Source organism: Dreissena polymorpha, chromosome 1, assembly GCF_020536995.1.
Source record: "Dreissena polymorpha isolate Duluth1 chromosome 1, UMN_Dpol_1.0, whole genome shotgun sequence".
Taxonomy (NCBI): Eukaryota; Metazoa; Mollusca; class Bivalvia; order Myida; family Dreissenidae; genus Dreissena; species Dreissena polymorpha.
The window spans coordinates 208,234,437-208,249,937 of record NC_068355.1 but is presented as its reverse complement, the minus strand read 5'-3'; the positions used below and the strand labels follow the sequence as shown (position 1 = coordinate 208,249,937).

The 15,501-nt window shown below is 34.9% G+C and overlaps 1 protein-coding gene across 1 annotated transcript; it reads left to right on the top strand.

The window, feature by feature from the left end:
- The first annotated feature begins 3,066 nt into the window (after positions 1-3,066).
- On the top strand, positions 3,067-11,498 carry LOC127864800 (2'-deoxynucleoside 5'-phosphate N-hydrolase 1-like). Its single transcript, XM_052404676.1, has 5 exons — positions 3,067-3,219; positions 7,813-7,960; positions 8,372-8,437; positions 9,625-9,735; positions 10,229-11,498. Exons 2-5 carry the CDS (start codon positions 7,828-7,830, stop codon positions 10,330-10,332), a joined length of 414 nt encoding a protein of 137 aa, XP_052260636.1. The 5' UTR covers positions 3,067-3,219; positions 7,813-7,827; the 3' UTR covers positions 10,333-11,498.
- Positions 11,499-15,501: the final 4,003 nt, after the last annotated feature.

Below are 15,501 nucleotides of genomic sequence, written 5' to 3'. Positions count from 1 at the left end.
GGTTATTGATTATTGTGGTTCTATATCCAGTAATCTCACCCTGTTTACACAGCATGTCAGTAAACATTCGTTCAAGTGTAATGTCGATGATATATTTAATCCATTACCTATAGCTCGACGAGAGTATTGATCCAGGATTTGGCGAGATTAGTGTTTTAGTCCTCTTAAGCAATATTTTAAGGGTTTCGTTTTTTTTATATTCAACGAAAATCTCAAAACATCGTCACTCGCTAGTTAAACTATTATACTCGTGAATTTCAACTGTGGTTATTGAATAATAATAAAAAGACGTTTGAAAATGAAAAATTATTAAAACAAACCTTATGTTGTTTAATATTTTACAGGGAGATTATAATACTCGTTAATCAATTTACGTTCCTGAACTGAATATAGAAGGACACTCAAGTTCATTAGTCATATATCTTCTTCCCCATAGCGACATCACACCCAATCTCGCAGCCCACTCCAATTTAAATTTGGGTCACCACCATTGCAGTAAACGTATTTAATATTACATTGCTGATTAAATCTTTTCGCCCGAAGGCCTTATTATGATACCATACCTTCCCACTCACATCAATAATAATATCATAAAATAACATGGATCGCAGCAAGATACATTTGGGAATAAACTGTGTTAGTGTCAAGTTACCCGACCGATAAAATTAATGCTCTGAACCTATTCTATTTTATTGAGTTTAAATGTAATGTCTGCATTAAGAAGCGCAACAAAACCACTTGTAAATAGTATTTAAGTATGGCATCTCAGTGATTTGTTTATTTATATAAATGCTTTAAATTATCCATGCGTCTGAAAACTGGATGTGTTACAGACACGTATTCCCCCATCACATGTTTGGATACATGTTTGTACCCACAGGCCGTATTACACCATATTTGTCCTTCAGTGTGACCTCGACTTTGAGATAAGGACGCAGGGTGCATGACGAACGACTTGTGCACGGCGATCGTTTGTTATTTTACAATTGACTGATTGACGATGAAGTTTCGGTCCTAACAGGTTTTCATATGCCTATAGTTAACCGTAGGCATTTGAGTGTGACTTGAAGTATTAACTCGAGAAACAGGCGCGCGATACTGCGTTTTCGATTTGCCGGGGAGCGAATCCGCGATCCATGAAATTGTTGTCCAGCGGTCTACCAACTGAGCTTGCCGGCCCAAAAAAATTACATGATAAATGATAGAAGTATTTTCAAATTAGTTCAAGAAAAAATGTGCTTACACTTTACTTCACAAACTACAAGATCAATTAAATTATCTGGTAATATAAATGACTTCAATTTTTGTAGATTGCATGTTGGCTATTTCGCGCAGTATGGGTATTTTTGCATAGATAAGAAAAGTCCATGTATTCATTCGGGTCTACTGGCGGGAAATTGTCTCAAGATTTGGCCAATTACAAAAGTCAAGAATGCTCGAAACCTGGGTTCGGCAACAACTCCGAAAAAGTGTTCACAGCGTCTTTCTGAAGCACATTATGTACACGGATATTTGCTCGTTAAACAGGCAAAATACTTCGATCTTCTGTGAAAAACTTCACCATGACAACACTAATAAAGGTCCACATGTTTTCAAATGGGTTGTAATTATATATTTTTTGTATATGTGTGGATGAATAAATCTTCGCGGAACCCCCCCCCCCCCAAAAAAAAAAATGCCCGACTTAATCATTATTGCGAAATATTTTGAAAAACCTACTCACTCTTGAAAATTATACGTGAATTTTCTAAACATCTGCCTCATTTACCAATGCATCGCAAAAAGAGGTGGCGCCCGTGATTAACGACCGCGAACATCGCTCAATTCCAACGCTAGATGTGGTATGGAAATATAGATTTAACGAGTTACAAAATGCTGGTTAAAAAAAAAATGTATCACAATATATTCCGTGTGAATTTCACGTGACTATATCCGTACATTTACGAACAAACGCGTCGGAAGCACAACGTAGTTCTTATGAGTTGCCCGAAGCCAATCTCGCATTTATACAACGGTTGGGTTTCCTCCAGGTACTGGGGCCTTCCACAACAACACAAGACCTAACCAAAATCTTTCAGTAACAACGAAATAACTGGATAATGCAGCTTAAATTCACACTTCGTCCCAACTTGCGTAAGTCCAGTAAGTTAATTAGGTTGTGGTGCTGGGACACACTCCGGGTCCGCACATGATGTAGCCTCTGGCTCGGAAAGGACCTCACAAACATCGAAACACACACTCACACCGTACATTTTGGCCGTCCGACTAGCAACAGGACAGTTGTGTTTTCCTCCGGGTACCCCCCCCCCCCTCCCCCCCGCCCCCCCCCCACACACATATCCCAAGACCACACTAAGAATCTTTCAAAAACAACGAAATAGCTTGAAATAACAGCTATTATTTAACTCTGGCAGTGCTGGAACCGAATTTTAAAGGCCTTTGCAAACAGTTTGGATCCAGATGAGACGCCACAGAACGTGGCGTCTCATCAGGATCTAAACTGTTTGCTATTCTGATAGTATTCTTTGAAAAAAAATCGAACAAAATGCTTATTTTAGAAAATCAGCAGACGACATTTTAGCAGACGAAAAATTTCCCAGCATGCAAAGGGTTCAAATTCGCTCCAACTTTCGTGAGTCTTGTAACTGTACACATAGTGGAACATCTGGCTCGGTGGATGTCGTAAACTTCGAAATACAAACACAGCGTACATTATTAGTTGGTCGCGTTAACGGCCGACTAAATGTACAGAGCATGTTTCGCAAATCAGTATGTGCATAGCTAGCTTAGCTACGCTAAGGATTGTAACTCACTATGCTAGGAACGATAACCGCTGCCTGTCTGCACTGCAGACGACGAATGCTTAGGAGCGTCTCCTCTACTACTGCAGTGGGTGTATTTACCAGCTTGTAAGTCGACATTGGCCAGTCTAGTGTTTATCATTGAAATCTGTACATATTGGCTGCTTTCAGGGAAAACGGGGCTTAATGCATGTCAAATAAGATAAGCCTGTGCACACTAATTAGCCTGTGCAATGCGCACAAGCTTATCAAGGACGACAACAGCGAACAACTTCAGTGCCTTCAGCGCTTTGATAGTTACTGGGATCCGAGGAGCATAACAGTCAGTTAACGATCCTTGCATAATAAATGTTAACCTGACATTAAGACCTGCTGTATGTATACGTGTTCGTTCGGTTCACAAAGGTTAACAAAATAGGTGAGTATCAAACATTTATGTTGTAGTTTTTGTATGTTAACTGCTGTTTATGATACATTTAATGATTTAGTTTTGAAGATTAAATTAAATGTTAAGTTTAAATCGTTCGGTTAGATTGCAATTGCTATGCTTATTAGTTTTTAATGTGCCTCGCAATTATAACATATTTTCGCGAGTTTAACCCATTTATGCCTAGCGTCTAGAAAAAGGCCTTGGCAAACACGTAGACCCAGATGAGACGCCGCATGATGCGGCGTCTCATCATGGTCTCTGCTGTTTGCTGAAAGGAATTTCTGTGAAAATTATTCTAAATATAGAAATAAATATACCAGACATTCCTATACTTTAAGAAATAAATTGATCCAATTTAGAAGGATTGGAGAGTCCACTATGCATAAATGGTCTAAATAAACACTGGATCGAAATTGACGTAAATATGTTCGTTAACTAAGAAGATTTAACTACACGTAATAAAATGGCAGCGATTATTGAAGTAAAAATTATTATTGCTGATATCACGCCTGCGTGTCATATACATTCCACAAGAACAGCAATGAGGCAACTTTAATACGTGTAAAACATACAGCTGGCGATTTCATAATCAAAGCTCTGAATGCACATCAAACAGTAAATGTTTCTGCTATTTCCTCTACGTTTTATTCTAAAGCATCACCTCTGAAATCTTCTTGCAATGTCAACAAGTAATAATGGCCTCACTACGATCGACATTAAGTAATCAAATATCATCCGTTTTGTTTAGTTGTCTTTTTCTGTGTCATTTTGTCTGGCCCGCGTCTTGAGCTTCAGTACGGATTATACTTGTAACTCGAAAAGTATTGAAAAGATTCAAATAGGTTCAAATAATTGTTCATAATTGATTGATACTCATGCTGCATTCTGAGGGAGAGTCAACATGTACCAAGTAACGATAATAATCCCGTGAGAACTGAAGATCGAATTACGGCCCTTGTATTATGTACTTTCGTTGAATCTCCCTAAATATGCTTCATGGGCATCAATCAATTATGAACAAACTACAAAGTATAAGGGCCTTAATTCGATCTTAAGTTGCCATACGATTATTATCGTTACGTGGTACCTGTTATATGACCCACCAGTTGCAGTGACCTTGTTAATGTTTCTGCTTACTCTTGTATATATTATGTATCTTTGCTAATACTTAACTACTATTTAAGCAGTCACTACACATATAACAAATGTACTTAATTTGATATTGTGAAAATTACAAAAAGGCCCTATAAAGGTGACAAATCCAATTATTATGCATATAAACTGGTCTTATTTTTACCGGATTTCAGTTACTCTTGCATAAAAAAATGTTAATAACACAGCTTAGGTAAAAAGTTGTCAAGAATTATGGAAGATACACCCGTTTCAAAACTGGAAGAAATGTTTACAACTTTGCAACTAACGTGATGTGTAGCCTCAAAGCGGTGACGTATGCTAATCAAAGCGCTGAAGGCACTAAATATGTTCGCTATTGCATAATCTTAGAAGCAACTCAGTTTTCAAACTTATGTTATAGCTTTTTATATTGCAAGTTTGAAGTGAACACAACCCATTCAAATTTTAAAGAGTGTGTCTTAAAGCACAGGTCGAGATGTGTGTGACTGTTTATCCTCATATTTATGTTATAGAGATAACTTAGACAAAATAACAACAATATGTCTTTTTTGCACAATTGGACGCTGCACTGGCAACCATCTTCAGAAGTGTGGTTGCCTCGCTAAAGATTAACAAGCCTATAATCATGTACATGTTGTGATATGTGTATCTATTACTTTATATATTTTCTTTAAATTATTGAGAAACAATTTTGCCCACATGACAGACTTTTAAATGCAGCATTAAGCCCCGTTTTCCCTGAAAGCAGCCAATATGTACAGATTTCAATGATAAACTTACCAATGTCATCGCACAAGCTGTTTTAAACACTAGACTGGCCAATATGTCCCACAAGCTCTTAAACCTATTGTTTACATAATTACAGGCTGTCGTCTGCTGCAGTGTATCAGTTAAGTATAAATAGAAACGCTTTAAGCATTTATCGTCTGCTAAACTTGACTGGAGTTATCCACACAGGCAGTCATAGGTTAAAATAATAAAAAGTAGCTAAGGCATACTGATTTGCAAAATTGCGTCTGTGTTATTTGTGAGCTTGGCTCACAATTAAAAATAGCCGAAAGAAAATTCAAGATTAATTCTATTTTAAACAACTTTTTACCAGCAGAAAGTAACTTATTAGATCACTACAAACGTTTTAACCAGTAAGAAGAGACCAACTTTGTGAGAGATACCGGAAAACGTTGAAAATCAACGATATATTTTTGGTGACCTGAGTCACTTTCACTTTCCCGAGTAAATAGCGATGTAAATAAACTGATTGTTTGTAAACACAATTGACTTGGAGGACACTGTATTTTGAGCTCAATACAAGTTGTATTGCTCATTTTTTATGGTAATGTCCAATAGCCTATATATATATTGTTTTTTGATAACCTTTATATATAAAATATGAAAAAATATGAAAAAAATCGGTAAATAATTACGAATCGTCACCTTTATAGGGCCTTTAAAACAACATCATTTTATTTACATAATATGTGAAGGCTCTTATCCGTGGATTCAAAACAGTACTTAATTTCACGTTTTACTTTTTGTCTGAAATCAATATTTTTTTATAAAGATATCCATAAATATAACATATTTTGAACCAGATTAGCACTGTGTATTTCACGTGCATCATTAAAACTGGTTCCATTTACAACTCATCCCCAAAAGACAGTTATATCAAACATGATTGCAGTCACGACTTTATCAACGTAACGCGAACATTATTTGTTGACGAAAGTAAGCAATAGAATCAGGTCGAACCCACTATGTGAACAAAATGAATTAAAAGTCCATCATTTTTATGTTGATTTTGCAACATCTCTTGGGGTCATCATAACTAATATATCAATGGGCATAACTGCAACCTTTCCTTTGCGATACAAGATTTGGTATGGATTTTACTTAAACATAAAATTATATTTTTAAGAAGGTTCAGTGAGAAAAGCACATAGCATGAAACAACTTAATCTAAATTTTATATAAATACTAAAATGCGATACTCACTTTAGTATATGGCAATCGTAGATAATTGCATTCAGAGAGTTTGAATAAAAATCTCAACCTAGGCCAGCCTCAGTGATATTGGTAAATGTAATTAGGTGGTAATTCTAATAGCCGCTGTGTGTCCAGAAAAAAATTATGGTAGATATTGGGGGCTGCGAACACTGGATCCAAGTATTACTTCAATAAATACTCTCATTGTTAAAATGCCTTCGAATCCTAACTTAAATTCAATTAAACGAGGTGCTAAATAAACGATGTATTGGTACTATAAAGTCTATGTCCCTGTTTTGTTTCTGACAAAATATATTCAATAAATACTAACTTTACATTATAAATAGCTTACCATTCTAATGAAAGGTTTTACTATAAAGATATATATTTGGCAAAGTTTTTGGGTTATTGCGTTAATAACCAACACAGTAGTGTTTCGATGCATAGGAATTAAACAACTAGGGCGAGAATCTGAGTAGTTTGATAACAAACACAACGGTTGGATATCAAACCAATAACTAAAACTTTGCAAAAATAGTATTTCGGTTATTATTCGAATTTATTATAATTCGTATGTAAAATATTGAAACAATTTTAATCCTCACTCCGTCCTTTTCTGCGAAAAAAAAAACATACACGCGTGCGTAACTGTCAGTTCAACACATCGAAAATCAACACACGTCATGTGTATTATCCAATGCAGCGAAAGTATTATACTTATAAATGCAAAATTAGCAAACCTAAAATATAACAAGTATACTACTCACGTGTTGTAACAGCGCTTCATAATGCAGAAGTATAGAACATGGCGATATCTGTTATTTCATACCATATTTTATCAAACGAGTTCCGGAATTTTCAGTGATCGAACCTTGGGTTCGGTAACTATTAAATTTAAAACAAGTTTAAAGAATCGTGGTATGAAATAAAAACGAGGGTCAGATTTTTTATCACATGCTTTTAAATTAGAAAAGTCAATAAATATTAACATAAACGGCATGATAAGTAAGGCACGTTGTATAAATTGCGCGACGTCTATGTTGTTGCAACGTCGTGTCAGAAAAAAAGGATGGTCGGTCAAAAATAATTAGTCAATGAACACGCTCAAAAAGCTATAAAAACATGTTTAAGTTTTTAAAAATTCGTTATGGTTATCTTACATGGAAAGCAATGTATGGCACGTGGTAACTTATTGGTTTTGTCAAAAGTTTGCTACATAGAGTGCTTGAGCACGTGCCGTTTACTTTACAGTTTCTTTGAATTTCCTGCATTACTTTCAAATCATCAGATCCCGCCCATAGTTTGTTGCAGAATAACCCACATTAATTTTCATTCTTTTCCTATAAAATACAAATCGCCGGTAGAATGTGCGGTTACTTTATTAACATGTGGGATATTTCCAGAAATTCAATGATGACCGGTAACTTTAATTCTGTTTTTTACATAATGGTATATGTTCTAAAGATTTCAGTGACAACAATGAAGATATATTTTTGTGGCAGCATAGGAGGAGGTCGACAGGATGATGAAATATATGCACGACTTATTGAGAAGCTTCAAACTTACGGAGAGGTCCTTACAAAACACGTTGGCTCCAAAACTGTTGTTCAAGGTAAAAAACTGCAAACATCATTTGTGCGATCTTTTATAGTTACAATATAGAAATCATACCTGACTTTGTTATCGTTGAGATATGTTCTTGAGATATCACGTGTATGACTATATAATTAGTATGATTAGACAATAGACATGTTACGATATTAATTATAATAAAGACGTTCGGTTGTATTAAAGGGTTTAATGGGGTAGCTACATGTATACCGACTAGTCTTTTGAAGGTATATTGAAATTCTTGCCGGTATTATACAGGCTCAGGTATAAACATTCTAAAAGTATGAATACGTGTTCACCTCCTCGCGATTACGAATGTGAACGATACTCTGAAGTCGAAAATGTTACTTTGTTTATTTGTATTTAAAAAATGGTACTTTCAATTACATGTATTATATATATTTGTTTTCAGATGAGATAGATTTGACTGCCAAGTACATTCATGACCGAGATGTTCGGTGGCTCGAAGAGAGTGATGGTAAGCTCTCACATGGTATTGCTCAGCTTTTCAAATTTACTGCTAAATGTGTGTCATTTAAGTTTGAATTATATATGACAATTGCACAGGGCCTGTCTCAATAACACATTCGTTGACTGAAAACAAATCATTAAATTTGGCTAATACTTTATCTTGTGCCGAAAACATCATTTTTTTCAAAGAATTCATGTGATTTGCACTTAATGCGCATTTAAGAGGACCGACCGACGAAAGTTGACTGGACTGACGAAAAACTGATGATCTCGCATTCTATTTGTAGTCTGGCCTCATAGTTTGAATGCGGATTCGTTATGAAATTATTTCTATGACCGACCGACTCTGATTTAAGTAAGTCAGTTGTCAGTTACTGGCATGTAAGTATTTTCAGTTTTAGTAACAAGCTTACCTGATTATCGTGCCTCAAATACTGCTGAAATTCTCCTAAAAAGGGTAAAACATTTAAAAAACTAACCTTTTTTAAAATAGCGATAGTTGTTGATGATTAAATAACCAATGCATCGTTCTTAACAGCGAGCCCGCCAGTGGTTATTCTTATGTAATCTTTATACTTTGGGTTCTTGAACACAGACCAAAGGTTAAGTGCATGACCTCAAATGTGCGAGTTTGATAGAAATACCGGAAGCGGATCCATAGCACCCCGACCTTTATCAAAGCGCATTTAACTATCATATTAGCCAAGCATGTTCAGTTCGATATATTATTATAATATATTAATTACTAACAGCTTAATTGAACATTTCACGGACACATTATCTTTGAATGTGCAAAAAACAGCTGAGGAAGGTGATTTAAATTATAGGCCCGTACCTCATAGCCATTGAATTTCGGGTGCGAAAATCATAGGAAAATACAGTTTAACACAAAGATAGGCTTAGCAAGAGAATAAAAGATTAATAACAAAAATATGTTCAGCGGGAGAATAAAGGTTGCTGTTCAACACAGATATTCTAAGGGGGGCTATGGAAACCTCAATCCCAAGTCTTGACGGCACCTGTTATTCTTATTCATGATTCGACCATTTTGTCTATCTTTATTAAAATGCAGTAAATAAAAATAGCTGAAAAAAAAGATAAACATCAAGTGTATTAAGTGTTTACATCTGGCATTACTCCAATCAGCAAAGTAGTCGTCGAAATGGGTTATAAGCCAACCTTGTATGATTTCAGTTGTGGTAGCGGAGGTAACCCAGATCTCTATGGGAGTGGGGTACGAGCTCGGACGAGCCGCTGCCATGGGCATGAAGATACTGTGTCTCTACAGACCTTCGCCTGATAAACGTAAGTGTATTGATAAAGATACAAAAATATTGTTCGTTGATGTACTTAATGTACTTAATCTTTATAAAATATTAATTATCATCTTCGCATTAACACACAGTGGTTCATTAGCCATGTATCAGCTGTTAATATTTACATATTAAAATGATTTGTATCCTGACTGACAAAACATTGTTATTACCGTTGTTGTTTGCTATTTGTTAGGTACTAGCATTTCACCTTGGACTTAATCATTTAATGTACTTGTCAGTATGAAATAAATAACACTTTAGAGGTAAACATGAAGTAAAACGTGTGGTTTGTTATTACTATTGTTTTCAAATAAGTTGCAATAATATAGCACGCACGCAATTATGCATTTGTTCTCCAAAGACAAATTTTAAATAAACAGTTTAAAATCCCATTATCCAAATAAATTTCAATAATGCAGCAGTACTCATCGTGGTAAAACAAATTGCCGCAACCGTTTCGTTATTGTTTTTATGACTTGCAGGTCTGTCTGACATGATAGCTGGGGCTCACAACGGCACAAAATTTATCGTAAAAAAATACACCGAAGAAGAGGCGGAGCAAATATTTAAAGACTTTCTTATATAAACGTCCAGAAGTCAACAAGTGTGAACGGTCCCGAGTTTTGTCGGTCGACGTCATCAGATTATGTCTCAGGACACAGCTGTGTTTACACTGCAGAAATATTTTGTAATAAAATAACTTAAAGGGGCATTTTCACGCTTTGGTAAATTGACAAAATTAAAAAAGGTGTTTCAGATCCGCAAATTTTCGTTTTAGTTATGATATTTGTGAGGAAACATTAATACTGAACATTGACCATTTTCTAAAATAGCCATTATATGCATCTTTTGACGATTTGAAAACCTGAAAATTATAAAGCGTTGCAACGCGAAACGATTGCATAATTTGGAGAGTTCTTTTGTTGTCGTTATATTTTGCGAAACTACGAGGATTACTTATTTTAATGCATGAAGTCGGATTAAATTGACGAATGTCTAATTTCATAAATCCAAAATATAAAAAAATAGTAAATTGGAATAGAATGGGTGGAATATTTCACAAGAAGTGTTCTCATCATCAACTGATCAACTGGTAGTACTGATTGGATATGGAAAATAATGCCCTAAGTTAGGGTTGAATACAGATGAGTTAATTCAGTAAATTAAGTAGGCTAAGAAAATCATAAGAGTTGAATTTCCTGAAGCTAGTTGTCCTTTTCAGTATCGTGGTCGTGCATAATCTGTGAGTGGAACATGGACCCCGGCTAACTCGACTAAAAGGAACGCAACTGCCTCCTATGTGGAACGTCGAAAGTTGCGCCCCCTACACCCGAAAAAGCGATTCGAAGACCTTCCAACCAGCCGCGAAGATTGATTCAGGCGATGAGGAACGAACGAAAAATGAAACATACGTCTGCATAAAGTCATCAACTTTCGTATCTGCCTTATTATTAAATATTATTTCAACAGAGTAACTAATATATCATATTTATCGAAAAAAAATACGTAAGCTAGTTGGACATGTACTCATACGAAAACGATTTAAATTATCTTGAAAAAAAATCCGTGAAAATTAAAAAAGAGCGTCCACTTTTCCTTTGACGAACGCTTCACAGAGACTCGAATAATTCATACGGATCTGAGTTTGAGTTTAAATTTAGCCTACATACCGAGGTTAAGTTTTTAGCTGATGCATGATAACTCGTTTAAGTATTTTACTTTATTTATAATGAATAAAGGCTTAGAAACGTTTATTTCGTTCGGCTTAGACAAACAGATGCTTTAGTGCTTGGCAACTAAACTTATATGTTTTCGACACGTATATCTCATCCTGTCTCCCCACCCCCTGTACCCAATTAGCACATTCTTTTGTTAGAAAATAAACGAAAACGGTCAAAACAAAAAATGCATATCAAAAAGCGATATGAAAAATAACAAAACGGACTGTCAATAGCACGGTGGATAACACGGGCGTCACCTCTTTTTTGAGATACACATGTACTTCGATAAACCAGCAATTGCGACAATGAATGGTTGTTTTGAAAATAAATGGGGAAATTCAACAAGGTGATAATGGTTTTAAATGCGTTTTCATCATATTGAGCATTCTTTTAAAAATCGGACAATGTAGTGCGATTCAGCGAAGATTAATTCATCCACAAATGTACAGAAACATTCAATCACAACCCATTTGGAAACGTGAGGACCTTTATAACTTAAGTTTTGACATGATGAAGTTTTAAAAATCAAATCAATTCTTCTGCATGTGTGAAGATCAACTTTCCATCCAATTTAATCGCTAACGACATCAAACGATGTGAATAGCGTTACGTCAATTTCACATTTAAAGCGAAGTAAACTTACAACAACGTTTTAATGAATATACATAACTGCTGGATATTTAAATCTATATGAGTGTTTAAATAATCAATTCAAAGTTAATTTGAATACATGCTATTTTCTCGAACTCGACATATTTATAATCAATTTTATTTATTATGTCTTGAGAACGGAATGCTAAATACGTGCGCATAATGCAAGAGCTTTGTATCCAGCCTACAAACCATGGCAACTATTTCAATGCTGTGACGGTGTGGGAAGAAAGGTTGCTTCAAAGCGGTAGTACATGTGCCACGTTTGCCTATAACAAATAGTATGGTGTGTGTTTTTACAGTATATGGTGAAAATTATCATTAAAAAATGGCGCCTTACTGATTTGTTTCACATAAATATGGAAAAACCAATTAATATCCAATATGATCAAAATTATATTTCCTTCCATAATTGTGTAAAACGTTATTGCATTGTGTATGTGACTTACCGAGTCGTGATTTTATTAAAGCTTGGTCCTTTAAAATGAGAGTTTTCTTCTGAACATAGCGCGCCAATGTATTAAATTACCAGAATCATTAAAGCCAATGTATTCAATTACCAGAATTATTAAAGCCAAGAATTGAATGAAATGGGGAAAAAAGTAAATCTACTGTTTGGGCTAAATTATTGTCAAATTGTGAACATCATGACATATGTATAATGTATCTATATAATAATTTATCCACTAGATGCTATTCTATAATGATGCATACCTTTCTTTAAAGGTCATATGCCAATTTTATTACGAAAAATTTCTAGATAAAAATATGTATATTCTAAAACGATTGGAATCATCAAGAGCAATGGCAAAAATATTATGATACTAAAAACTGATGATTATGTTTTCCGTAAACCGCTCGGGTATTTCCGCCACCTATTTTGTTGATGACGTCATTTTTACACAACGCGCATGAAACGGGAACTTAAATTGTGGTTATAGAAATTTTGATATAGAGCTACTTTGAAATATATTCATCTTATTTTAGTCATATTGCATAAAAACGCCTTTTTTAATACACTGGTTATTATTTTCTGAAAAGTGTAATATTTTTAATTTGCCTAACAATCATGAAATTATATGGGTGTTACATAATCCATTTGTTCAAGCTACATATTTAAATAATCAAAGAGTAAATCTAAAACAAATAATGGGTCATTGTATTCGATTAATCAAATGGTTAAGAACTCGTGTTAATAGCTGTTGTGAATGTAGGCCGAAAGTATCATCAGAATTGTTTTCAAGCGATTGTGTTTTTGTAACGTGTATTGATTATTGTGCTTATATATTCAGTAATCTCACCATGTTTACACAGTGTGTCAGTAAAAACACGCTTACAATTTTAATTTCGATGATTTTTTAATCCATTACCTATAGTTCGACGAGATTATTGATCCAGGTTTTGGCAAGATTAGTGTTTTTAGTCCTTTAAAGCAATATTTTAATAGGTTAATTTTCTATTCAACGAATATCTCAAACACCGTCACTTGCAAACAGTATACCAGTGATATTCAAATATGGAAAGTGAATAATAATGAAAAGAAGTTTGAAAATGAAAAATTATGAGAACATGCCTTAAGTTGTTTAATATTTTACAGAGAGAATATAATACTCGTTAATCAATTTACGTTCCTGAACTGAATATGGAAAGATACTCAAGTTCATAAGTCGAATATCTTCCTCCCCATGGCGACATCACGCCCAATCTCGCCCAATCTCGCAGCCCACTCCAATTGAAATCTGGGTCACCACCATCGCAGTTAACGCATATAATATCTAGAAGCTGATGAGATCTTTTCGCCAGAAGGCCTTATTATGTGGTGATACAGGATATGTTTCCAGACATACAGGGCTTCTTCCCACTCACATCAATTATAATATCATACAATAACATGGATCGGAGCAAAATATATTTGGGCATAAACTGTGTTTGCGTTAGGTTACCCGACCAATATAACAAATGCCCCGACACTTTTTTTTTTTTAATCAGAGTTTATTTTCAGGTCCTAACGGCCCCTTCACGATGTCTTTATGGTCCAATCTGGACTGCCCCGACACTATACTATTTTATTGAATTTATACTTTTTGTCGGCATTAAGAAGCGCAGCAAAACCGCTTGTAAATTGTATTTGAGTATGACACATCAGTGATTCGTTTATTTATATCAATGTTTTAAATAAGCCATGCGTCTGAAATCTGGATATGTTACAAACACGTATGCCCCCCACAACACATGTTTGGATACATGCTTGTTTCCACAGGCCGTAGTATACCATATGTGTCCTTAAGTGTGACATTGACTTTGCGATCATGACACAGGCGTTTCGTATGACGAACGATCTGTTCATTGGGATCGTGGCCAAAAGGGAATGTTGTATTGTCTGAGTTTGTAACGAACCAACATGAATTTAGCATTTTTGCGACTTATTTCTGCTTGAAATCCTAGCTATGACTTATCGATGTATGCATGGTTATATTTTATTGTAAACAGTCAAAATAAAGAGGCATATTCAAAAAACGTTAAATCGTCTTAACCATTCCGGTGGTACGTAATCGAAATGTTACATCATGTTTTGCCCGCTGTGAGTGATTTATACTATGTCCGAAACACTATCCACATCCTCTCTTTAGATCCAATAGGGTCTGCAAGGACATCTTCATAGGTCTTAATTTCTCTAATGTGACATGCATATATTGTTACATCCTGCCAATTCTGTCACAAATATTTTTATTTTGTTTCCTCTGTAATACTATAAAATAATTAATAAATTAAAGTCCGGCGGGCTTATGTGTATGTTTTGCAATGATCTATCCGAATTCTTCCAATTTGGAATCCTTGATCTATGTTTACATTTGCAAAGTGCTATTGCATTAAATGCATATTATTTAGATCAACAACAGATCTTTGCATAATAAAACAATTACGGGCATTCATATTTATGTGGTTGATATGTAAACAAGTGCTAAAAAACTGGTAGATCTAATTTACTACTTCAAACTGTAAAAATATAAATGAGGAATTGATAATTTGCGTTTATTACCCCAACAATTAAGTCCTGACTCCTGAATTAATACGGCTGAATGTCAATGATGACAGACTCAAAACAGCCTACACGATATGACTACACAAATAATAGTTGTGTATTAAAGGTGGTAACGAAAACTATGCATCAGTACGGATTTAAGCGATATGTTTATGCCTATATGTATGTATCTTCGAAGAAGAAATATTCGATTGGTAAACGCAGTATCCATGTCCATTTTGATACCTTAAGTCAATTTAAATGAATCATTTTTTTGCATAGCTCGAGAAGCTGTTATAGCTAACTGGAGTAAGCATTAATTCTGTACTGTCTATTTTGCAGTTTTGGTTGCACGAGATAA

Coding starts and splice junctions, on each gene's coding strand:
- LOC127864800 (XM_052404676.1), top strand. CDS start 7,828: ATGAAGATATATTTTTGTGGCAGCATAGGAGGAGGTCGACAGGATGAT. Junction 7,961..8,371: donor CTCCAAAACTGTTGTTCAAG/GTAAAAAACTGC, acceptor ATTTGTTTTCAG/ATGAGATAGATTTGACTGCC. Junction 8,438..9,624: donor GTGGCTCGAAGAGAGTGATG/GTAAGCTCTCAC, acceptor GTATGATTTCAG/TTGTGGTAGCGGAGGTAACC.